At 42.2% G+C, this 26225-nt stretch overlaps 1 protein-coding gene across 1 annotated transcript in view; it reads right to left on the bottom strand.

The window, feature by feature from the left end:
- Positions 1-543: 543 nt before the first annotated feature.
- Positions 544-26225, bottom strand: part of RPN2 (ribophorin II) — a 31946-nt gene continuing 6264 nt past the window's right edge. The window contains exons 4-17 of the mRNA XM_026656801.1: positions 25779-25954; positions 24004-24079; positions 21207-21341; positions 19101-19277; positions 18489-18607; positions 17395-17500; positions 14371-14462; positions 13194-13308; positions 12232-12426; positions 11567-11653; positions 10810-10905; positions 8925-9000; positions 7988-8117; positions 544-886 (exon numbers count right to left, since the gene is read on the bottom strand). Of these exons, the coding sequence (XP_026512586.1) occupies positions 877-886; positions 7988-8117; positions 8925-9000; positions 10810-10905; positions 11567-11653; positions 12232-12426; positions 13194-13308; positions 14371-14462; positions 17395-17500; positions 18489-18607; positions 19101-19277; positions 21207-21341; positions 24004-24079; positions 25779-25954 (1590 nt within the window). The 3' untranslated portion in view covers positions 544-876. The remainder of the gene's footprint in view (positions 887-7987; positions 8118-8924; positions 9001-10809; positions 10906-11566; positions 11654-12231; positions 12427-13193; positions 13309-14370; positions 14463-17394; positions 17501-18488; positions 18608-19100; positions 19278-21206; positions 21342-24003; positions 24080-25778; positions 25955-26225) is intronic.

Here is a 26225-nt window from a genome sequence, read left to right on the forward strand (position 1 = left end):
ACTGGAGTTTCATTGATGCTGCATGCGACCTATTAAAAATAATTAACAATTCAGAGTAAAAGGGAGGATGTACGTTAGTCTTCATATTTCAGCACCACGGACAGTTTCTCCCTCAGTTTAGGCAAAGAACTGGCTCTTGACTCTTTTGGTTCTAGGATCAGGGAATCTAACATTAATACAAACAGAGGCCCTGTCTACACAGTCTTCCAGTGCAAGCAGCAGGAGAAATGCAGATGTGGGCTTCCCAGTTGTATCCTCTGCAACCATCATTCAAGACAGCACAAGAGTAGAAAGTCCTGCTGCACAAACTTCTTTACACTGGAATAGAATGGGGCGAGGCCAAGGAAGGACCTGAAAGCAAGTGCCAGGCACACTGCAGGAGCAGCATCATGAAAAGAGAAGCTTCACACAACAGTGTGCCTTGCCTAGAATAAAGAAATTATGGGCTAAGCAAAGCCAGTGAAAACGTGTTTCACTCTCACATGGAACCCAAAGTTACATCACAGCCTCTGAAGCAGCTGGGAATAAAACATTGAACCCTTCTTTCCTCTCATCATCCTCTTTATTCCACAAGGGGGGAAAATGTCAGAATTACAAAATCTGCACTGTCAGAATTTAAACACTTGGGGGGGGGGTGAAGAGGGAGGGAAGAAAAGACATGGCCTTTGCTGGTTTAATTCCAAAATTGCTCAAACAGTCACTAAAAACAAGTGAGGGAAAACATTAAAAAAAAATAAAAAGTATAACCACAATTCTCTTGACTTCATAAAAAAAATTCTTTTCTGCCTTCCAACTTCTGGCCTTTGGACTGTTTCTTGGCCACTTTTCTGTGTAGATTTGAGTTTTTTCCCTCCTATTTCATCCATTCTTCTGGTACTAATGTGTCCTGAAAGGAAAGAGAAATCCGAACAAAATTAACATTTTCAATGCAAGGTTGAAATTCCTTGCTCATTAAGTGTCCCGTGCTCTTTTGAAGGAAGACACAGGATTTCTTTTTACATGGCAAAGATGTAATAAACCGTATCATAACGTAACAAGGGGGGGGGGGCAAACAGAAGGAGCAGTGAAATGTCCAGAAAACGCAAAGGTGGATTTCTGGCAAATGGCAGAGGTGACCAGCCTTGCAAAACAAAAACTGAATTAAAAAATGGTGGCTGAGTGCAAAGCTTTCAACAGGCTTAGTCTAATTCTTAAACTTACCAAGAAACTGCTGGTTCATGCAATTAGAATGAGTGGGTTTGGATCTTTGGGCTGGTCTACACTGGGGGGGGAGGGAGAGGGGAAAATCACTAAGATACGCAACTTCAGCGACGAGAATAGCGTAGCTGAAGTCGACGCATCTTAGATCGATTTATCTCGGGTCCTCACAGCGCGGGATCGATGGCCGCGGCTCCCCTGTCGACTCCGCTTCGGAACTCCACCAGAGCGAGAGGCGGGAGTCGACGGGGAGTGCATTCGGGGATCGATTTATCGCGTCTAGACGAGACACGATAAATCGATCCCCGATGGATGGATTATTACCCGCCAATCCGGCGGGTAGTGAAGATGTACCCTTAAAAGGAAGACTTAAAATGTCTTCTCCAAATTAAAACCTGAGCCAAGAGAAATCTAACACATACATGACAAACCCATGTCCTGGGAAGGGACAAGACACCTGCAGGATCCACTGACTTCAATTAGAGCCATGGGTGCTCAGCACTCTTGAGTCAGGCCCCAACACTCTGCAGAGTTCAGAGCGTGCACGTACACTGAACTCTGTTACAGGAAAGTGCAAACTGATGCATTCTTGGAGTATCAGAGCAACCCTGGCTGTGGTTTTGAGGGGCTGGCAAAGACTACTGCCTGCAGCTGACAGCATTTAGCTCTGGCTAAGGGAGAAGTGTTCAAGGGACACACAATGCCATTCCTTACCTACTCCACACTGGGGCACCGAGAATTTAATGTTACGAACATTCATCAGCCAAAGCAAAGTGACACTAAGCTCACATATGGATATCAAGCCAATTCCTCTCTAGTTATGTCAGCTTTTTCGTGTGTGCAGTCCAAGTTTCAAAAGCACCCGCGAGGGAGTTGAGAGGTGGTGATAGGGGTGTCTTGAAAGGGTCTGAAAAGGGACATGAGGCCAAATCTTCAACTCATAGACTCAGACTTTAAGGTCAGAAGGGACCATTATGATCATCTAGTCTGACCTCCCGCATGATGCAGGCCACAAAAGCTGACCCACCCACTCCTGGAATAATTCTCTCCCTTGACCAGCTGTTGAAGTCCCCAAATCATGATTTAAAGACTTCAAGTTGCAGGGAATCCTCCAGCAAGCGACCCCTGCCCCATGCTGCGGAGGAAGGCGAAAAACCTCCAGGGCCTCTGCCAATCTACCCTGGAGGAAAATTCCTTCCCGACCCCAAATATGGCGATCAGCAGAACTCCGAACATGCGGGCAAGATTCTCCAGCCAGACCCTCATTGACCATTGATACTAATTACCAGCGATGGCACGTTATTGACCTATTGACTAAAATCACGTTATCCCATCAAACCATCCCCTCCATAACCTTATCAAGCTTAATCTTAAAGCCAGAGAGGTCTTTCAGCCCCACTGTTTCCCTCGGAAGGCTGTTCCAGAACTTCACCCCTCTGATGGTTAGAAACCGTCGTCTAATTTCAAGCCTAAACTTCCCGACGGCCAGTTTATATCCATTTGTTCTCGTGTCCACATTAGTACTGAGCTGAAATAATTCCTCTCCCTCCCTGGTATTTATCCCTCTTTTTTTTTAAGCTCGACCTGGTGGCCAAGTGGGGACTTGGAAAATTTTACAGCCGCTTCCCGGGGCTTGACCTGGTGGCCGTTGTGGACACTAAATGTACTCATGCACATGTAACACAAAGCATACTTGATACAGATTGGGCAATTACAAATGTAAACAGCAATTTGTACTCACAAGTAACAGTGCTATGTTTTAAGGATACAGTTCCTGTGCCTGTACTTTTGTACATAAAATTTAGTCCCCCTTTGAAAATTTGAATCCTGGGTCCTAGTTATGCGTGCCTAGAGCACTGGGTAGGTACAATTCTATATACTTCAAAACAATCAAATAGAAGCTTGAGAGATCTTTCATCAGTGTATTCTGCAATGGTTTCAATTCTATCAGATGAATGGTATTACAGTCTGATTCTCTCTCTCAACCCTGAAAGAGTGCACAGTGTAGGAGAAATGAAGGATATCACACATGCACAGAAACAAGAGACATGCAGAAAGACAGGCAGCACGCTGGGCAGTCTGGCCCCCACAGGACTATTGCATGGTAATTGGGAACCATCCCCATTCCAAATTAACAGCAGAAATGAAGGGCTTTATATTGGGAAAGTGATGTGGGGGAGATCTGAAAATGATTTCGTATTCGGAAGGGACTGACCACTGATGCAGGAAGCCAGGAAGGGATTTTCTTCCCATAAAGAAGAGTTTAGTTTTTTTTTTTTTTTTTTTTAATGCATCTCCTTCCTCTGAAGCATCAAGGGCCACATGGCTGAAGAGGGGACATCAGACATGGGGGCCAGGGCTTTTAGGTGGCATGGAGCATTCTCTCTCGAGGTGCCTGCCTGGCTGGCTGGTTGGTTTTGGCTCACATGCTCCAGGTCTAACTGCTTGCCGTGTGGGGTCAGGAAGGAATTTGGGTTTTTTTCACCTTTCTCTGCAGCATGGAGGGCAAGTCACTTGCAAGATTATCTGACTATATCTTATTTAATTATTTCCCTGCCATTACATAGGCCATGAGCACTGGTGCACCTTGGTCCTGCCTGTGGCACATAACAGTCTAGTCTCCTGCGGGCTGTAACGCTTTGGCCTAATTTGGGTTGTTGGGTTTAGCGTGTGGGTGTTGGTGCCTGTGATATACAGGCAGTCAGACTAGATGATGTAGCAGTCCCTTCTGGCCTTAAACTCTACGATGCCACAGAGGGAGCCATCAAATCTAGTCTGATTTGATACTTGGATAAATCACAGCTTGGGTCACAAGTCAAAAGAGGTCGGTGGTTTGGCCTTGCTTCTACTGGATATCTGATTACCCACTCCACAAAGCCACACCCAGTTCAACCTGACTCTCAGTCTCTGGTAAAGATGCCCAGGAATGAAATAGCAGAAACAGTGCAGGTCAGTGCAAGTTTGTACAGCGACCACTTCCACTACGCTCACCTCTAGACTACATTCTCCATTCACTTACAGGCATGATAATCCCCCTCCCCGGGGTTCCGTGATTAATTTAGCTTTTGTTTCATTGTCGTATAGAATCCTTAGGCCCACAATAAAAAGGATGCACATGTGTTTGTGTATGTATGTGTCACATAAACTTGGGAGAGTGAAGGCTTCACACAGAAGTCGTTTTCTCTTAATGCACGTAGATAACAGAACAACATCTAAAGACATCTATAATTAAAAATAATACACCCCCACCCCCGATTCAAAGCCATACATGGCAGGTTGTAAAGTGGCTTCAGTTAAGATTTCTTTTGGCCGAGGAGTGAGCGATGAGAATGAAATGAAGTAGCCAGAATGCCTGGGAAAGGCAAATTCCAGAAGAGCCCTTACTTCTAGGAAGAGCAACCCCCTTTTACCGCAGCGTTCTATACTTTGCCAACCTACTGCTCTGTTCTGCAGCAATCCTGCCAAAAGGAGAGAGGGAAAAGATTCAGAGGACAGCGAGGAGGAGAGCAGCCCGGCTCCAGGAACTGGAGCAGATGAAAGAAAAAGCAAAAAGCAAAACCAGGGCTTCCAGTACCTTCAATAAAGACACAGGGATAGGCCAAGCATTACTGCTGCTACCTCTCCTGTGCTGCCCACACCAGGAGAATGGCTTTGACTCAAAGTCTGTGTCAGGTAGCCATTGCTCTGAGTATCTGACATAGACTAGCAACAAGGGTTACGCTGGGCTGGCAGTAAGCCAACAAAAGATGCCTTTTAGTAGCTTATTCTCATATGAGAACCTGAAGGATGGGCCACCTCCACAGTCAGGTGGAAGTTCTATTTTAAAGTTGGCATTTTGGTAAAAGCTCTTACATGTCACAACCAATGAAACTGTATGGCTCAACATGGAGAGGCTGTTTAGAGAGGTAGGGAGTAAGCCATCCCCCATTTATCTGCTAACAGAAGCCCTGGTAGAGCTGAACCAGTCAGAGATAAGCTCAATTAATCTCCTTTGCCTGCTTCTCCAGATTTCTTAATATAGACACTAACAATTTCTGGTTTTACTTTTACCATTTCTATTTATCGTCTTAGCAAGAAGCAAACTTCAGACTTACTAACAATTGAAATACAGGAATGAATGACAAAACACAGCTCCATCAGAAAAGAACTCCTGCTAGAGAACTCTATGCAAAGGAGGAGAGGGGAAATACCACATTGAGCATCCCGAGGATGGCTGGAAAATGCTGCTTTGAGAAGGGATTGAGCTCTGACGATCTAGCTGATTATCTTTGCCCAGCTGCAGTCTCCGCATACTGCTTAATTTTAAAGGTAATAAATCAGTATAAAGTTACTGAAAATACTATTTTTCTCTCGGGTTTTATGGGTCAGATTGCTTTGTAAAAAATGTGTGAACATGCATGTGCAAACTCCTTCCAGGGGACCAACAAGGGCAAGGTAAAAAAAGAGAACAAGTTTGACTAAAAATGTGTTAAGGGGTAAGCCCAGCAGCCAGGCATCGCACTTGCAAGACAGGGATCAAAGCCTGAATCTTTAAATTAGACTCAAAATGACAGCAGTTGAGTGTGGCAACTGAGGGGACTCGAGGCTCTGAGGAAGAAAATGGCTGAGAGTCTGTAGTGATGTTGGGGTCAGGGAGCAACAACCTGAAAGCAGCCTAAGTGCATGTGTGTTTGAAAGATGACTTTGCAGTAGCGAGGTATGTATGAGAAGGATCTATGGATACTCTGATTAGAGGGCCAAGGATACATCTACGGGGTGATGGTAGCTAATTAAGCTTTAGATTCATGTTCTTATAAAGGTTTGCTTTCACTAGGAAGGTTTGTGCTGATGGGTAAGCCACAGGGAATACTGACAGCAATTGTGCAGGCTAGGGAAGGTCTTGCATGGGGCATCAGGAAAGTAGCTGGTTACATGCTCGCACTCCCACCTTCCTTGAAGAGTGTCATCTTTATAACAGTGGGGAAGGGAGGGAAATTCCACATGCACAGCAAGTTAGAACTGTAGTCTCATGGCTGATGTCTTTTAAAGGCCAATCCAACAGGAGTCTTTCCAGTGGCTTTAATGGGAATTGAATCAACCCTATAGTATAGGGAAGTCAAAGCAACATTCCCTTTACCACAAAAGCATTTACCACCCAGTAAGTGGAGCTGTGGAAGGTTGGAACTTCAGAGTACCCTTATAATGAAAGTTACTGTAAATGTTTGATACACCAGGGAGTGAACACTCTCTTCAGAGCATGTGCTTTGTTGTAAGTACAGTTCTTCCAAGGAAAGCCTTATGGCCTAGACTTTCAAACCTGGATACCTCAAATTAGGCTCCCAAGTCTGCATTTAGGCATCTAAATGAGCGGGCTGGCTCTCAAAAATGCTAAGCCACCAGCAGCTTCAGTGAAATCCATAGAATCATAGAAGTGTGGCACCTAAAAGTGGACACAGTTCTCCAGCTGAGGCCTCACCAATGCTGAATAGAGCTGTACAAATACCTCCCGTGTCCTACATACGACACTCCTGTTAATACAACCCAGAATATTAGCCTTTTTTGCAACTGCATTACATTGTTGGGTCATCTTCAATTTGTGATCCACTATAACCCCCTGATCCTTTTCAGCAATACTACCGTCTAGCCAGTTATTCCTCATTTTGTAGTTGTACATTTGATTTTTCCTTCCTAAATGAAGTGTTCTGCACTTGTCTTCACTGAATTTCATCTTGGTGATTTCAGACCAATTCTCTAATTTGTCAAGGTCATTTTGAATTCTAATCCTGTCCTCCTAAGTGCTTGCGGCTTGGTGTCATTCACAAATTTTCTACACATACTGTCCACTCCATTATCCAAGTCATTAATGAAACTATTGAATAGTACCAGACACGAGAGAGACCCACCCTGTGGGGCCCCACTAGTCGCAGCTTCCCAGTTTGACAGAGAACCTTTGATAACTACTCTTTGAGTAGTTTCTCAATCAGTTTTGCACCCACCTTATATTTCATCTACACCACACTTCCCTAGTTTGCTTATGAGAATGTCATGTGGGACTGTGTCAAAAGCAGTACTAAAAATCAAGATATATCGCGTCTACTGCTCCCCCTATCCACCAGGCTGGTAACCCTGTCCAAGAAGGAAATTAGGTTGGTTTGGCATGATTTGTTCCTGACAAATCCATGCTGGCTATTCCTTATACACCTCTACCCCGATTTAACGCGACCCGATATAACATGAATTCGGATATAATGCGGTAAAGCAGTGCTCCGGGGGGGGGCGGGGCTGCGCACTCCGATGGATCAAAGCAAGTTCAATATAACGCAGTTTCACCTATAACGTGGTAAGATTTTTTGGCTCCCGAGGACAGCGTTATATCGGGGTAGAGGTGTAACTATTATCCGCCATGCTTGCTGCTGGCTGTTCTGCACTTCTGAGAAACAGCCCATTCATTTAGGTGCCTTAATTTAGGCCCCAAGTTGAAAAGTCTTGGCCTGTGACTTCAGGAAAACCCATGTTCTGTCAATGCCCAAGGAAAAGCACACATTCCCGCTCTCAAAATTCAAAGTATTTGATCAATTCATTGAGCTGCTTTATAATCCACTCTCCTCAAAACTCCACAGCTGGTAATTCTCCAGTGACAGCCACCCCTACTGCAAGCACCTAGACTACTTGCTATTTAGCACTCCATTAGGTGTTTGTGCTGAAAATGGCCAGTGGAACATGGCCGCTTTCCTGTCAACATGGCCGCCTTCCTTCCCCCGGCTTTGTGGAAACCAGACCCTACAGTTACATCCACATCCCTTCCTCTTACCTCTTTACTGCTTTCTGGGCCAACATTCTGTTGCCTGCCAGGAATGTGACACTGCCCAAGATGGCCAGGTACTTCAGAGTCTGGAACATGTTCAGTTGAGTCCAATAGACATACATGAGCCCCAACATGGCTATGAAGAGACAAGACAGAAAGTCTCATTTCAAAGCAAGACCCTGGTTAAAACTGTTCATGGCACTAGACGGTTTAGAAATAACATATTGTGCTGCCACCCCTCAGCCTTGGATTCCATTCTCTCTCTGGCTCCTTGGCCCAGGAGAACCAGAGAGACTCTGCAGTCAGTTCCATGGGAACAAGGGCCTTGTGCCATTGTCGTTGATGAAAGAGCAGCACTGGTGAGTTGTGTCCAATTCTCTTCAAATGGAAGATTGGTGGATGCAATATGAAGGTTTGTGAGTGTTAGAGGAGGAGGATCTTCCAGGGTTCTGCGAGGGACCAAAAAAACCAATGAGAACTCAGAGCTCTCAGAGAAAACTAGGTCCCATCCATTCCTGATGAGGACAAGTTGGTCTACAGTGTGTGCGCGTGTGTATAAATAGACTCAAGAAGGAGTATAGGGAGACCCCATAGGCCTTCATCCCCACTCTACTGCCTCAAAAAAAATCCCCCATCTACCAAAGGGTGAATACACAATAAAAATAGTGACCTCTGATATGAAGAGTGCTATTAAGTGTAGGTAAGTGGTGTGCAAGAGGAGCCTAGTATAATGACAGCTGTTATAAGCTGATGGACAAAACAGGTTTGTTTATCACCATATTAACAATTCTGAAAGGCAGAAAGGAAGAGGAAAACGAGAGAGAAACGTTATGCTATTAAGTCATTACAGTTAATAGGTTGTGAGTCCATTTATCATCAGAGTACATCTGTAAAGTCCATGTGGGAAGGAGGTCATACAAAGCAAAGAGCCTCTGGCACTTACCAGCATGACCTAGGTGAAAGATAATGGTGCTGGGAGCGAAGCTGAAATTGGAGATGTTGGCACCAATCTTTATCCACTGAAAGAAAAAATAAAACCCCAATCACAATGGATTTATTAGACATTAGCTTTTATTTGTCATCAGTTAACTACAAAGTTCTTCAACATGCCTTTCAAACTGGAGTTGCTTCAAATTCCTCATCAATTAAAATGATGGCCAAGACTGCAAAACCAACTTGTTTGTTACTGCTTGTCCACATGAGAAAACAGCCTGGAGTAGTTACTGTGGGAGAGCTACTGCAAAACAGCTATTCCACAATAGCTCCCCACACCGCACTAACAGTGTCTTTGTGTGGTTTAGCTTCAATTCACACCTGAGTTTATTTCACAATAGCTTCCCTGTGTAGACAAGCCCTTAAACAGTGGCCAACCCAAGATCCCATCTACTTCTGCCAAGCTTTTAAGGCAGAAGACACTGCTCCTAGTTGCAATAACGAGTCTGTTTCATGAAAGCAATCAGTTAGCTGGTATTTAACTCTTAAAGAAATACTATCTTGGAGTCTGCAGGATCTCACAAGTATTTTGCTAAACAAAGCCTCCAAACCCACCCTTCCCTCAGAAAAATCTGATTTGCCTTGAATTCATATGAATAAAACTGGTAACTGTGAACATAATGTTCTGTTACTGAACCCAGGATGAAACTAGCTACAATTCTGGAAGAAATAAAAGGTTATGAATGACCATGTAATAATGTCAGTTTGAAGTGAGTAGAAGAGAAGATGAAAAGGAGAAGCATCACTGAGGGAGTGCTGGCTAAGTCATCAACAAGTGCACCATGGATTCCCAAGGTAACTGGACACGGCTCTGTCTGATTGCCCCCAAGCCTTCAGAAGAGGAGAGGTTGCATTTGGAACACACAATGAGGTAAGGATGAGGGTTCAAAGAGGAGCCATATGTTTATCCCACCAAACCATGTATAATTTAACTTGATGAGCAGAGAGATTTTAAAGTATACCAAGCAAGTTCTAAAGTGGTGTTTAGTGGATGACAGGTGCTTGGCTGATGCTGTACATTTCACCTCTGTCAATATGGATTCAAATGCTGATTAGGTCCACAAGTGGGAATCAATCTGGTGGTCTCTCAGCCAAGTCCTTTAGCATGTGAATCCACATCACAAAAAATTGCCATGCAGTTTGGTATGACTGCCTTTGTTCTGGAAGAATCTAAGGCTGGAACAGCAGGGGCAACTGAGGTCAGAACTGAGAATGTCAGCAGAGCCATGTGGGAGAAGCTTACACTGTATGATGCCTCATCCTAATCAGTGCTCTTAGTTTTCTAACTGGAGCATGAATTCAGCAAAACAATTTAGGGACAGGAAGTTAGAACTGAACCTAGTCCAACCCTTTGCACCTAGATTGAGCCCTGAGTAGCTCCATTAATTTGCTTGGAACATCCCATTTCCATAATGCCCTGCCTCGTTAACATCAGGCTCTTTCTAAGGACTGGAGAGAAGCTATATCAGCCAATAAGTAATATTGCTGAGTGAGGCAAGGATTCCTCTAGTCACCTGATAGCCTCTCATTCGATGTCTGGGAATCAAAACAGCACTTTTACCGAGGCTAAGGGGCTTTATTACATTTTCCTTAACCTGTTCAGTGCCTTAAGATGATTTGCTGGAAGTCCAGCACAGAATGAAACAGAACCAGAGAGTTATCTGAGTTAGAAGGGACCTCTAGGAAGACACTGTTCTTCCCTCTGTATCACAGCAAGACTGACTTAATTACTCCTAACCAGAGTGTAGGTAAGAGGTGTGGCTGTAGTAGTTTACTGTGCTAGTTTTGGGTTGTAGAGCAGAAGAGAAATTCTATATGGAATCTATTCAACTTACCAGAATGAACAGCAAAAACAGCGGGGAGAGGATCAAGGCTGTGAATGTGTTGGACACCACTGTAGGAGGCCTCTTCTCAGGTTCCCTGAACAGGTGCTGTGGAGAGAAGTCCCTTTAGAAGCACTTCACAAGAATAGTTTCAGCGCAACAGGTGACAAGTTTCTGTCCCAGCAACAGGTCCCACACACTAATTTTGATTGGGGTGGCCCCTTTAAGTATCAAAGGCCCAGTCCATGTCTTTCTTGTGGAAGTGTCTCCCCCTCCCAAATGTAATTCCTTGCTTTCTTGCAATGTCAATTTTTCCTTGTAGTCTGTAAAACAGGGAATCTCTGGCTACTCAACATGCCCCATGGATGCTACTCTATGAGCTGACCTGGAGGGAGAGGTAGGGGGAGAGATCTTTAGGAGCTGGAAGCTTTCTTTGGTCTCCACTTGATGAAGCATAGAAAGTGTGATCTCTAACAGAGATCAGAGACAGAGTGTGTTCTCATTGAGGAGATCCATATCTGAGCAATGATGGCACAATATTTTGTTGCCACACCACTGGGACACAGAGTTTATTTCTGCCTACTGATAAGTAATGCGACCCCAAACTCCCTATCCACCAAGAAGTTATTTTTGTTTTCCTCTAATGGGCATCACTAACATGGTGAAGATGCTCTCGTATGGGAGGCTACTTTTTAAGACTGTCACTGATAAGGGTAAAAGTGAAATATTCCATCAAAAATAGAATTCATTCCCATCTTTTGAGCTGTACCTGGATTTCTGGCTTGGGAATGAAAAGCTTCTTTGACTGGACTGCGGATGGAGCCTCTTCCTCTGGGAATTTGATAACAACATCAGCCTGAAATGGAATTGAACAAAATTACAAAGCCATGACCCTGGTGTATGACCTATAAAGGCTATTACACCCCCCTTCCCCCACAGAGCCAGACTCCCCAACATAATGAAGGCATTAAAGACGACTAAGCAATTCAGCCACACTACAATGAACAACTCACCACATAGACCTACTGAATTGCATTTTAAACTGACATTTCCTTTTCTGAACAGGGAAGGGAATGCCCTTCATTTAGCACTATGCAGCTGGATATGTTCAAATCCCAGCTGGTACACACAAGCTACTTCCAGGGACAGCTTGCTTCTGAGCCTATGCCCAGTCAGTACAGGACTGATCTCAGAGAGCCTGTTCCATGGCTGCTCTTCCATGACACACACAGCTGAAAAGTCATTCTAGTCTTGCTTTTGCACCGATTCAATTTTTTTTTTTAAACCAAGAGTCTACATATGCCATAAAAGGAAGCAAGATCAGCCACACAGAACTACAGCGTTTGTTTCTTTATTCTTCTAGGCTTCTATTATTGCTTCTCGCTACACTGTCAGTGATCCCACAACCATGTCACTGCACAGTCGGCAACATACCACATTCCACAGGATTGGATTTTCCAGAGTGGCATCTCCAATTATCAAGTAAAGGGTGTAGGTACCAGAGGCAGAATCAAACTCTGTCTTTCTCTCAGCAGTGTCCAGTTCAAACTTGTACACATTCTTGCTGTCTGGTTCTGCGACAAACACCACCTCCTGCCCAGTCTTTGGGTTGTGAAGACGGACAAATGTCTGAGAAGGAAAGTGATAATGGCTTTATACTTATAGAGGGATTTTCATTGCAGGAAGAAATCCTGGTTTTGACACACTGAGGCAGGCAAGTATTCATATTTTACAGATGGGGAAACTGAGGCACATGGTGGCAAGTGATGTACCTAAAGCTAGTGACTCAGTGGCAGAGCTAGAAATAGAATTCAGGAGTACTGACTACTGGACACCTTACTGAATCACTTGAGCACAATCCTTCCCACAGTAGCCACACTAATATAGGAACCAGCGCAGTCCACAAAGTCTCTTGGGTGCTGGCCATTTCCTGCTGTGGCTGCAATGAGCGCTACTTGCAATGTATTACTATCATCACATGCCTGGTCTCTGGACTGTGAGGTTGGTACATCGAATGCAACCTTAGGCGTGAGAGTTTCAGGGAACATTCTGTATCCAAGGTAGAAATGCACTTTTACAGCACAGGATGTAGCTTCCTCCACTCGATATTTGTTTCTCTAAATAAGCCATGAAGTAAAGCTTAGCAGAGGCTTATTTAAAATGTAACAAAAAAAAGTAAGTGAATTGGATTTATTCTGTTCAGATCCAATCTTCTTTCCCTCCCTTTTGGGTGCACAAAGTATTTATCTACAATTTTCCCATCACAATTTGTTTCAAACACAGACAATAGGATGGTTTTCAAAGCCTAAGAAAGCTTTTCAAAGAGCAACTGCTGCCTAAGATGCCTCAAGAGGCAGCATCCAGATGACAGGATAACTACATAAATTCATCCTGACCTGGTGAGGGATGAGCTCGGCTCCACTGTTCACATCCACCAGCTGGAAGGACAAGGCAAAATTCTGATGGCTGTCAGCTGTGAATGATCCTTTGGCTTTGGCTGGATAAGCTACCCTAAGGAGGAGGTGGGGGAATAAAAAGAGATTAGAGATGGTTTTCCAACAGAGGGTTTGGAGTCACTGACATGTAAGTCTGGCTAACAGTGTCACGATTTACTCATAGGGGACTTACTGTAGATTACTTGATAAAACAGACCATCAGTTCAGAGAATTAAAATGCCTCTCTGTTCCATCACTGCCCTCCCACAAAACTGAGGGGAAAAAAGTAATGATTTAGCATGATTTATTTCTGCAAGCTATTTGTGTATATTAAGGGGAAAATATTGGATTTAAAGAAACCCCACAAAAACTGATTTATAGTTAGAGCTGTGCAAATAATGGATTTCTTGGTTTGCTGGCAGTTCAAAAAATACCACCCCGAAAACTAAATTTCCAATAAAGTAAAAAAAAAAAAAAAAAATTGGTTTGGGTTGAATGAAGTTATTTGTTTGACCGGAAACAAAATGTTTCATTTGCATTTAAAAAAAATAAAATTGAAGAAAAATTCAAGATGAAAATTTACCACTCCCAACTCAAACATTTTGTTTTGAAAATGTCAAAACAAAATGTTTTAAACTTTCAGAATTTTTTGGCTGAAACAATTTGGCAAAACAGACAATTTAGCTGAATCTGCATTTCCCCCTTAAAATAAAGTCTCAGCTGACAAGCTTCACCCAGCTCTATTTGCAGTAGCATGACCTTCCACCACACATTCATCTTAGAGGTTCCTCTAGATGAAATCTGCCAATACCATGAGCACTTAAGCAATTATTTTAACTACTTATATCTGCTAACTTGAGCACACTGCCAATATGAAGCAGCTGCATGGAAGTAACAGAGGGCTACGGGGCTTGTCTAGCTTCTGTCAGCACTTTCTTCAGTTTAAAAAAAAGCCACTTTTCCCCAATGAGCTCCCAAGGATTTGTGAGTTGAAAGGAGAAGGCACAGATACACTTCTGATGACGTTTAGATACAAAAGACTACTTGAGCTTCCATAGCAGCAGATCAGGAGGTACTGAACAGCGGCCTCGGCTCAATATTGTCATTTGTCAGTGCATATCACACAATATTGCCTTACCTTGTGGTTTTTGGTGCAATGCTTTGATCCTTATCCACAGTAGAAAGATCCACATTTGTAATGCCAACTTCTGTGGAGACCTTTACTTTCAACTGCAGCCAAGCATAATAGGGAAATTAACAGTACACCCACACACACAAAGTTCATGCCAACATTTTCCTTTAGAAGTCTAGAAATCCCCCTTACTCCCAGATGCATAAGAGATAATCGAGAACAAGTTTGAAGTACCCCTTTTGCCAGAATTTGGGGGTGGGCTGGAGACTGAGCATTCATTTAGAATATACTCCCATACCAACCCCCACACCCATGCGCCAACAATCCAGACCTCACACTGAGATCAGTAAAGTACAGCTTGTCTATTATGGTCAGATACCTGACCCTTTTTAGATAATAGTACCCCTCTCCAAAGAACAGCATAGGAAGATGGTTCAAGCAACTAGATCCTGCTATACGTTTTTTAAAATTAATGGAAACGATGTATATTACTCTGCTCGCAGTTTTTAAAATACATTTCTACTTTTCTCAGTTCCTATTAATATCTAGCTAACAAGTCTGACAGTAACCTGCTATATTTTTCTTGCCTTAGACCTCTGGTAGGTCTTTCTGCACCATCTCTTACCACCAGGCAAAACCAAAGGACTCACAAATGCTACTGGCCTCTACTTCAATTTAGCAAATTCTCCTTTATGATTAGAGTCAAGTTATTATTTGTATTGCAGTGGCCCCAAGGAGTCCCAGTCATGGACCAGGACCCTGCTGTGCTAGGTGCTGTACAAACAGGACAGCCCCTGCCCCAAGAGTTGACAATCCAAGTAATCAATCAAATCAAGTGGGATTTACTTCCAGCTTCCTCCCAATCATAAATAGTTGCTGCAGAGTATAGCTTTTAATTGGCACATTTGTTCTCCTCACATAAGAATGGCCACACTGGGTCAGAGCACTGGGTCCATCTAGCCCAGTATCCTGTCTTCCAACAGTGGCCAATACAAACTGCTTCAGAGGGAATGAACAGAACAGGCAATCATTGAGTGATCCATCCCGTCGTCCAGTCCTAGCTTCTGGCAGTCACAGGCTAGGGACACTCAGAGTGTGGAGTTGCATCCCTGACCTTGTTGGCTAATAGCCGTTGATGGACCTATCCTCCATGAACTTATATAATTCTTTTTTGAACCTGTTATAATTTTGGCCTTCACACCATCTTATAAAAGCATTCCTTGGCGAGTTAAAATCTATGCATTGCCAAGATGTTTTCCCATCATGTACTATGGTTTGTTACTGTAGGGTTGCTCTGAGTTCCAGACCCTGCCACACAAGAGGATTTCTCTTACATAAAGAACTTAATTTGCAATGTTCAAAGCAAAAAAGAGGTAGGTTAGATTTTGGCCCTGCCAATCTTGACTCTGTCCCTTTACAACTGAGAATTAGAGATTTCAATACAGATGTTACCCATAAGATTTCTTGTTAGTGGATCCTGCCCCAAACTAGCCAGAGAAGAGAATTTCATATTAGTTCTAGGACAGGAACAAAGGAAGTGAGAATCTGATCCACTTCCAGTTTTAAAGGCAACTGAGAGCACCTCAGTGCTATTCCATGAAGCTCCCTTTACTGACTATTACACACAAGCCCATCTCACAAATATTTTAATGCCAGGAAATGCAGTCTTTCCACATGGAGTAATAACCCTGCAGTTTAGCTCATTACAGTCAAAAACTACTATGCATTAGGGACAATTAATGGTAATGACAGCCTCCGAACACACAGCTCCCCCGCAGCCCTCCCCGCTAACAATGAGTCTTCTTATTAGGAGACGATCACACAAAGCCATGGGCATTAATGCATTCCCCCGGCGCCACATGCCTCGAGAGAGTTTAAGCAAGACCATCAATCCCTTCCTGACACTCTAAGTGCAATTATTACCACAATTACAACGCCAATTTGATAAGCATGGCAGAGGCCAGCACTTGTAAATAAGTGTCTTCCTTCCCCCATTCTGTGCTGACTGAACTGTAAGATTTTAAATGCTAATTTTTTCATTAGCGGCAACTGAGGGCAAAAAGTTAACCCCTCAGAATACACATCACTTGAGGAGAGTGACAATTGTTCCCAACTGTCACCACTGCAGTGACTTTGTGAATGGAATGTTCTCCCTGGAGCAAATCTGGGGAAAAAGTAGAATCACAAACATTTAGTCACAATTACATTTCCTTGACTAACAGGCAGTGGGCAACTGTTCTACTAGCAGAGGTGTGTTTGAACAAGCGCTTTTTAATTTGCACCCACAACTTGACTCTCTCAGTCTTGCTCTGACACGAACATCAATGTCTACCTATTTTCAAGATGGAAGGAACATAAGTTTGACTGTAGAGTATGTACAAAGACATTAAAAATCAACTGTTTAATGTTCATGTTATATAAGGAACTGCGTAACATGGCTCTTTAGCCACATCCTGAAGTTTATGGACTCAAATTCTGAATAGCTTGGAGAACCAATATTTCTAGTGAGTTCTTCCATCACTTCATACTAATGGATGTTATGCAAACAGTTGCTTTACATCGCCAATGTTACTAATCTTTGTTCTGTATTTGATGTACATATATTACCTACTAAATGATTAATAATCAGTAAAATTACTCTAATTGATCCCCTCCAGATCTAGCTTCTGATCCTGAGGTAGTCATAACAATAATAATACAGCCTAAGCGTTGGGTACTTTTCATCAGTAGATTTTCAGGTACTTTGTGGCCATTTTACACATAGGGAAACTGAAACAGGTGAAGCGACTTGCCCCAAGGTCACAGAGCAGGCCAGTGGCAGAGCTAGGAATTCACATCCCTCCGTCTCCCCGGTCTCCTGACTCCCAGACCCATGCTCAACCCCTTAGGCTAAATCAAAGTCTGCTGCTTTGCAGAAGATTGTGATAGCACACATTCAGTACAATGGGCCAGATCTTCATATGGGATACATTAAAAGTAGTTCCATTGAACAAACACTTGACAATTAGACAGCAATCAAAACACACCCACCTCAACTTTGTTTGCAATTAATCGACTGTCACCATCGACGCTGATGGAGAAATCATAATATCCACTGGCAGGTTTGGCATTCATGAAGTTCAGCTCAAAGATGTCTCTGTGACAACAAGAGCAGAGATATAAAGAACAGAAAACACACGCTCTACAATATCTATATAGGAAACTAACAAATAGGAAACTTGTGCAACTATACAGAAGTGAAAGGCTCCAAAGAGCAAGGTATACTAGATTTTCCTCTACTACAGCTTACAAGTATCTGAGAGAAGCAGCATATACAAATTGAAAAATATTAGCATGAATTCAGCATTTCTGGTTAAGAAGAGACTTTAACGCTTCCAAAAATAAAAATATCTTCTACATTTAAGTCTGATATTTTCTAGGTACACTACATCGTAGTTTTATTACAGCATTTTTTCTTGTAGACAAACACTTATGCTCTATCTACAGTAACTGCAACGGTTAACAATCATGAGCAGAAGAACAGTAAGTTTATAACAGAGTGAATTTACACAGTAAAATGGAGGGCAGGAATGATCATTTCTTTTGAAGGCGGGGCAACTTCATCTCACCCTCACAAATTCTTGCTGGATCAGTCTGAACTGATGGATTATGGCAGTAACCCCAAACATGGCTTGTAGGGCACCATATGTGGCTCTCGTTAAGTCCACATCTCAGGTGCAAGTCTGATGTCAGAACAAACAATTATGATAAGCATATACCACACTATCCAAAATAAGTAAGGCAACCCTAAGCATACAGATCAGCCCTGCCAAAATCATTCTTCATCCATCCAAGGAGTTAGGGAAAGAGGAGAAACACCATATGTTCCCTCCCAGCAGTCAGAAATATTTTTGGGTGGGGAGAATTGCATCAGTAGGGAAATGACATGTGGTAATGATTCAGTATCATTACTAAAGAGCACTCAAAGTAACTACGCTCACCAATAAATCACTATGGTGCCTTGATATTCCATCATTTAACAAGCGTTTCTTTCTTATGAGAGGCAGAGAAGGGGAATAATCCCCTGTTTTTATAACAGAGGTTGCTGCTTTATGTCAAACAGTAGAAACAGGTTTGTTCCTTACTCTGAAACGGCAAACGGCATCTGGTGAAGGACAGTGGCTTTGGTAGAAGCAGACTTGGCATGGTCTAGCTTTACAGCAGCTTGAGTCAGTGGCTGTGACATGACATTGGTCACTTGCAGCTAGAAAGAGAAAAAGTGATTAGTAAGAGTGAGATCCACATTTCTGGGAAGGCTACCCAACAAGGGAGTTAATTCTTGGAAGATGGAAAAGCATCCAAAGACAACTCACTTGTAGGAATCCCCTGCCCTCTACTACTATTCCCCATGATTTGACGGCCAAACATGTCAAGTTTGAAACACAGCATCCTCAGTCTACCAAGTTCCTTATGATGCCTTCATATAGGGATGAGAAACATTATTAATTCTCCTAATAAAAGCAATTATGCTGAGCACTGTGGTGCTTTTTGTGGTAGTGTCTCTGCTTAGTCCCCAGTACACAGGGATCCATAAGACTCAATTCCTAAATCCACATTCAATGCCTATGTGAAATAAGTCTGCACTTGAGCCCTGATGCCAGAAGTGAAAGGCGTTATCCAACGCACTAAGCCATCCCATCCCTGCAACACTGCAGATTGAGCCAAGATTATGGACAAATTCAGATCTAGGAGCTCACCCTGAGGATGGGTTGATGATGAGACACGGCTGCTGGCCCATCAGGGACAACGATGACGGGCAAGTGGTAGCGGTTCTGGGATAAAGAGCCTGCAGCACAAGCCACGCTGAAGGCCTCAGAGAATGTCTCAAAGTTCTTCTTGCTAAAAATTGCATTCATCAACTGGATTATCTGATCCTGAAACAAAGAGGAACCAATCATGTGTTAGCCAAACATGGGGGGTGGCGGGGAAGGAAGGAGAGGGAGGGCCGCTTTCCCCAACATTTGAAAAGGGCCTAGGCTAACAAAGTGCTAAAAACCTTCTTGTGCAGGAACAGAAGCCTTGACTAATACTCCGGTGATTTTACCTTAGAGCTCTCTGCAGATATGACTGGCAAAATAGTCTCATTCAAATACAGTACCCAACAGCCACAAGATTTATGTTTCTTTTCTTTTAAATTCATTTTGTTTAAACTATTATTAGGTCAGCCCTGTAACAATGGAAGGTTAGTTACCTGTTCTTCGACTGGGTTGAACCTTAGGATTCTTGTTCTTGGGTCTAGAGTTCCCAGCACAAGACAGGAGGGTGAAGCCCAAATTAATACAGAATCTTTAGAATTCCTGTTTGTTTCAAACTATAAGACTACCCCTTGATGTAAGCACAGGCATTGGGGCCAACTTCGGGTATGAAAATGGCATAGTACTCAAAGCCAATAAGAGGCCTGTATACACACACCTCATATCCCAGAGAGTCCGTCCAATATCCGAGGAACGGATACAGTTCATTTATCATTACAAAACCAGACCAAAAACACCCACCACAGTCACCTCCTAAACAATCTCCTTTTAGTTTTCTCAAATGCATTTAAAGTTCCTCTAGTTGCTCAGTCTCCACTGTGTTCATATCTACTGATGTCTCATTTTTCCCTGTGTTTGCATCTACTGATGGTCAATGGACAAGAGACCCCAATTGAAGGCACCCAGATGGAAGCATCAGATCCTCTATTACGTGCCAATCTCACAAAGTGCTCTTCAACAGAACAGAGCATCTTGCAGGATCGGGGACTTAATCATCAACAGATACACTGGTTTAACACCATGAAAACTGTAAGGGGAGTTGTTTTAAATATTATAAACCCGCTAAACTTTAAAATAACTCGGGCAGCTTTCTGAAGAGAAGGTATTTTCCCCATTCAGTTAAAAAGTCATCCAACAAAAGCGCTCCTGACAGTCTGATTTAGAATCAACGCTAAACAATTTTCTCTAATTGGACCAATTTATTTTTTTCTGTCTTGGGACTCTGACAGTCTGAAATGTGCGACTGTGTTCACCAGAACCTTTGTGTCAAAAGCGACATCCAAGTTACTGCTTGGCAGCAGCATGGAAAAGGGCCAAGAATGAACTCCAATTCCGTACACAGGCTTCATTCTCAACCCCCTCCATTGCTGCTATTACCTGAATGATGCACCGAGTGGCTCAGCCTAGCTTCTTTTTTCAGGTCCTTACACAAAACAGGTTATAACGGTACACTGAGGGTCAGTGAATTTTACCCTAAAAGATGCTAAGGAAATGACCCTGTAGAGGGCTTGCAATAATGATTTCTATTAGGGCTGTCGATTAATTGCAGTTAATTCACGTGATTAACTCAAAAAACTTAATTGCGATTAATCGCACTGTTAAGCAATAGAATCCCAATTGAAATTTAATTTTTTTTATGTTTTTCTACATTTTTCAAATATATTGACTTCAATTACAATACAGAATACAAAATGTACAGTGCTCACTTTATATTATTATTTTTGATTACAAATATTTGCACTGTAAAAATGATAAACAAAAGAAATAGTTATTTTCAATTCACCTCATACAAGTACTGTAGTACAGTCTCTATTGTGAAAGTGCAACTTACAAATGTAGATTTTGTTTGTTTGTTACATAACTGCACTCAAAAACAAAACAGTGTAAAACTTTAGAACCTATAAGTCCTTGCTATGGGTCAATTTCTGCTCTCAGTTATACGTGCTGCTTACACCTTTTAATGCTCTCCAGATACAATAATTAATGGTCTTTCATAAGTGTTTTTTTACCAGCTACTACACCTTCTGGATCATAGGATCTGTTACATACCTCCTTCATCGCTGGCTCTGTACCCACGTGGTCTGACAGGCCGTAAGTAGCAGCAACAAATAATGCAGTAGTCTCAAGTCCTTCTTCAAACTGCAGATATACCCCACCTAGGTCATCCAAGCGGGCAACAAGGTCCTGGCAGCAACGAGTGAGAAAAATTGTATGAAAGGTAAAGACAAGTACCACTGACAGCAGAACTACTCAGATTAATTCCATCTATTAGACATACACTCATGGAGTATTTGTATTGGGATCACTAGGAGAATTTTCTCTACTGTAATCTGAACAACTTTTAAAGCGATGAAAATAGCCAAAACACAAGGCCTGGTAGTAATGAGGGACTTTAACTACCCAGACATCTGCTGGAAAACTAGTAGGGCAAAATAAAAAATGTCCAGTAAGTTCTCGGAATGTACTGAGGAGAACTTTTGGTTTCTGAAGGCAGAGGAAGTAACTAGAGGGACAGTCATTTTAGACATGATTGTGACTAACCGGGAGGAACTAGTTGCAAATCCGAAGGTTGAAGGTATTTTGGGTGAAAGCGATCATGAAATGAGATTTCAAGATTCTAAGAAAAGGAAGGGGTGAGAGCAGCAGAACAAGGCCAAAGCAGACTTTAAACTCAGAACTGGTAGGTAAGGTCCCCTGGGAAGCAAATCTAATGGAAAGGAGAGCTGACAGTTTCTCAAAGAGACAATATTAAAAGGCACAACAGCAAACTATCTCAATGAGAAGAAAAGATAGAAATGGTAAGAGGTCAATATGGCACCATTAGGAGCTCTTTAATAACCTGAATATTAACAGGATTCCTACAGAAAAATTGAAACATGGACAAATTGCTACGGGTGAACATAAAAGAATAGCACAAACATCTAGGGACAAAATTAGAAAGGCTAAGATATAAAAGGGACATAAAAGGCAAGAAGAAGAGGTTCTTTAAATACATTAGGAACAAAATAAATACAAAGGGAAGTGTGGGTCCTCTACTTAGCAGGGAAGGAGCGCTAATAATGGACAATATCAAGTAGTCATTTAATGCCTATTTTGCATCACTTTTCACTAAAAGGTTAACTGTGGCTCAACATAATTACGATTAACAACAAAGGGGAAGGAACACAAGCCAAAATAGGGTTAAAGAATATTTAGATAAGTTAGATGTATTCAAGTTGGCAGGGCCTGATGAAATTCATCCTTGGGTACTTAAGGAAGTAGCTGAAACAATCTCAGAATGATTGCAATTCTCTTTGAGAACTCATGGTGGACAGGTGAGGTCCCCGGGGACTGGAGAAAGACAAACATAGTTCCTCTCTTTAAAAGGGGGAACAAAGAGACCCAAAGAATTACAGATCAGTCAGACTAACTCTGATATCTGAAAAGACACTGGAACAAATTATTATAAGCAGTAGACAGGATATATCTTGATTTTTGTAAGGCTTTTGACACAGTCCCACAGGACATTCTCATAAGTATACTAGGGAAATATTGTCTAGATTAAATAGCTATAAGGTGAGTCACAACTGGTTGAAAGACCATAAGCAAAATGGTGTTTTGCAGGGGTCAACTTTTCATTAATGACTTGGCTGATGGGAGTGGAGAGCACACTTATAAAATCTGCACATGACACTAAGCCGGGAGAAGTTGCAAGCACTTTGGAGGACAGGACTAGAATTCAAAACAACGTTGACAAACTGGAAAGCTGGTCTGAAATCAACAAGATAAAATTAAATAAAGACAAGTGCAAAGTACTACACTTAGGAAAGAAAGATCAAATGCACAACTACAAAATGAGGAATAACTGGCTAGGCGATAGTACTGCTGAAAAGGATCTGGGGGGCTATAGTGGATCACAAATTGAATATGAGCCAACAATGTAATGCAGTTGCAAAAAAGGCTAATATCATTCTGGGTTGTATTAACAGGAGTGTCATATGTAAGACATGGGAGGTATTTGTACAGCTCTATTTGGCATTGGTGAGGCCTCAGCTGGAGCACTGTGACCAATTCTGGGCACTGTACTATAAGAAAGAGGTGGACAAATTGGAGAGAGTGCAGAAGAGAGCAACAAATGTGATAAGTTTAGAAAACCTATGAGGTAAGGTTAAAAAACAGGGCATGTTTAGTCTTGAGAAAAGAAGACTGAGCGGGGGCTTGATAACAGTCTTCAAATATGTTAAGGGTTGTTAGAAACAGCACAGTGATCAATTGTTCTCCATTTCTGCTGAAGGTAGTACAAGTAGTAATGGGCTTAATCCGCAGCAAAGGAGATTTAGGTTAGATACCAGGAAAAACTCTCTTATTATAGGGATAGGTAAGCAATGGAATAGGTGTCCAAAGCAGGCTGGGGAATCCCCGACATTGGAGGTTTTTAAAGAAAAATTAGAGAAATACCTGTCAGGGATGGTCTAATATACTTGGTCCTGCCTCAACATAGGGAGCTGGACCAGATGATGTCTTTACATTCCAGTCCTACATTATTATGACTCTGTGAAAATACTCTAGTATCATTGTTTTGGGAAAAAACAGAAGTAGTAAATAAAGGCATTAATTGGCTTGAACCACCGCTAGTAATTTTCTGGGTTTAATGTGAACTGAAGGTCACCTTTGTTAGATCTAGAGTCCACATACTTGTTCAATCTTATTCACAGGGAAGAATTCTGCTTTGAAAGGAGTTTTCGAACAAACTCCAACACTGCAGAGAAGGGAGGGAGTTAGCCAATGCTGCATTCTAAAACAATCTTTCAGAGCTGCGGATTTCTAAAGACCGCCTCGGCAATTTAAGAGTAAAGCAAGTTCCTACCTCTATCTCCTCCACAATGCCACTCAGGTCTGCCTGCTGGGACAAGTAGGATGCCGTCTGTAACGCCTGAATGGTTCTGGAACAATGAAAATCAAAGCAGGGATGAGCAAGTAGTGTGTGATTTTACCAGTTTAAAAGGGTAACATTGTTAAAACCAAAGCAACTGAAATGGAAAACAGAGGCCGTTAGTACATTCTGTCAGTCAATTTGTGGAGGTGGGGGATTCTCAGGGGGCAACAGAAACCTGAAGAGGTACACGGGAAACTGAATATTTAATTTCAGCTATGTCAAGTAAAGGGACACTATTGGGTTAAGGAAGATGCATGTATACAAAAAAAAATAGTGCACTTGCATTACTGATAAAACCATAAGTCAAATTTTTTGCATTTTAGTGCTTAAGGATTTCCAGAGACGATGAGAATCCAGAAGTCCCATTGACTTTGATAGCAGTTGTGCCTGCCCAACACTTGTGAAAAGGAGAACACCCCTATAAGTCCCTAAATATGGATTTAGAGCCTGACATTAGGAATTTACATTGAATAATCTAGGGCCAAGACTTTCAAATGTAAATTACAGTGTTACAAATGGATCACTCTCAGGGTATAACAGTTTTCACAACCCCCTCTTCCCTTTTTTAAAGATGGATGTTCAGGTCTCTAGTTTCTTGCAACCGCTTATCTGTACTACACAAAATTACTTAGCATATTTTTCAAAATGAGCAGAAAATTGTTTAGAGTTGGGTGTGGGGAAAGGAATGGAGGTAATTACAAGCAAAGTATACAACAATTAGGTCAAGACTCTCAATCAAATGTACTATTCTGACAGGATGTTTAATAGTAAATGTCCATTCTGGTCATGATCTACAAGTCTGTTCACTGGCAAAGTAAGTGCTTATTACATATAGGATATGGTTTTCTTGAGTACATCTCCCGCCTAATAAGCAAACTAGAAAACTGATTGACATGAGTGTCACAAGCAAACAAATTGCATTCAAGTTACAATACTGGCAGGAAAGAGCTTCTTATTCAGAGCCTCAGTTGGATGCTCAAAACAGAGAAATTGCTCTTGTGGAGCACACCTTGTGAGATAAAACTGTCAAATGACTGCCAATCAGTGCAGGTAACTTCAGAGGTCTGAGTCATCAACAGGCCCAATACTACAATCTGCTGATAGGCTCAGCTCCTGTTGTCTTTCAGTGGGAGTTGAGGGTCTTAGCACCTATAAAGCTTCCGCTCTTCTGCCGAACAGCTCCATTCTCTTTCCAAGCTCATCGACTCGAATAAAGCTATTAAAAAATTCTTAGGATGCTAAATATCATGATGCTTGTGCCACCAGACAAAGGATTCTTCCCCCCCCCCCCAATTTGATTGCTCTTGACCTGTGAGCAATGGATTGAGGCAGAACACAAGCCAGATTCTCCAGAGATCAAAACAAATGAACTTTTACTTTCTAAAAAAGCCAGTCAGTTTCTTCCAAGGTCATTGTTCTTAAACTAAAATGAAAATACTAAAAACTGGTTTGCAAAACCTGAAGGTGAACAATTAAGGGAAGAGAGCATATTTTCACCAGCTCATTTACAAGCATTTTATTCTCCCAAGCAGTAGACATTGGAGTGGATAGAAATCACCGCTGGAAATGCAGTGTCTAATTCACTAAATCTGCATTATAAAAAAAAAAAAAACATACATGTGCAAGTGGCCTTCACTTCAAAAAACCATCTTTACAAAGGATGAATATGCAGCTGAGTGAATGGTTTTATTTTTTGCAAAACTTACGCCAGGACGTTCTCTTCCTTGCTAAGACGAGAAGTGAGGGCACTAAGTGCTTCCTGGGATGCTAGAGGAAGCCCAAAGCCACTCAGGGCTCCGACGGCGTGGAAGATCTGGTTGACTGAGGAATCCTCACTGACAGCTGCAAGCAGCAGCTCTCCAGTCTCATTTGAAATGGCAACCTGAGACGGAACACATAGAAAATGTAAGACCACGTTTCAATGAATCTGTCCTTAAGAATGAAAGGGTGCTCAACATTTGACCTAAGAAAGGGCAGAATCTGGTAGGGGAAAAAGGTCCTCTGTCATTTGCTATCTTTTAGGTTAAATAATAAAAAGCTTATTTGTATTGCAGTGGCACCTAGGAGCCCCAGTCACAGACCAGGCCCCATTGTGGTAGGTGCTGTACACAGAACAAAAATATGATCCTTGTCCCTAAGAGCTTATAAAGTGT

The sequence above is a fragment of the Terrapene carolina genome, unplaced genomic scaffold (assembly GCF_002925995.2).
Source record: "Terrapene carolina triunguis isolate 2854851 unplaced genomic scaffold, T_m_triunguis-2.0 Scaffold233, whole genome shotgun sequence".
Classification (NCBI taxonomy): Eukaryota; Metazoa; Chordata; order Testudines; family Emydidae; genus Terrapene; species Terrapene triunguis.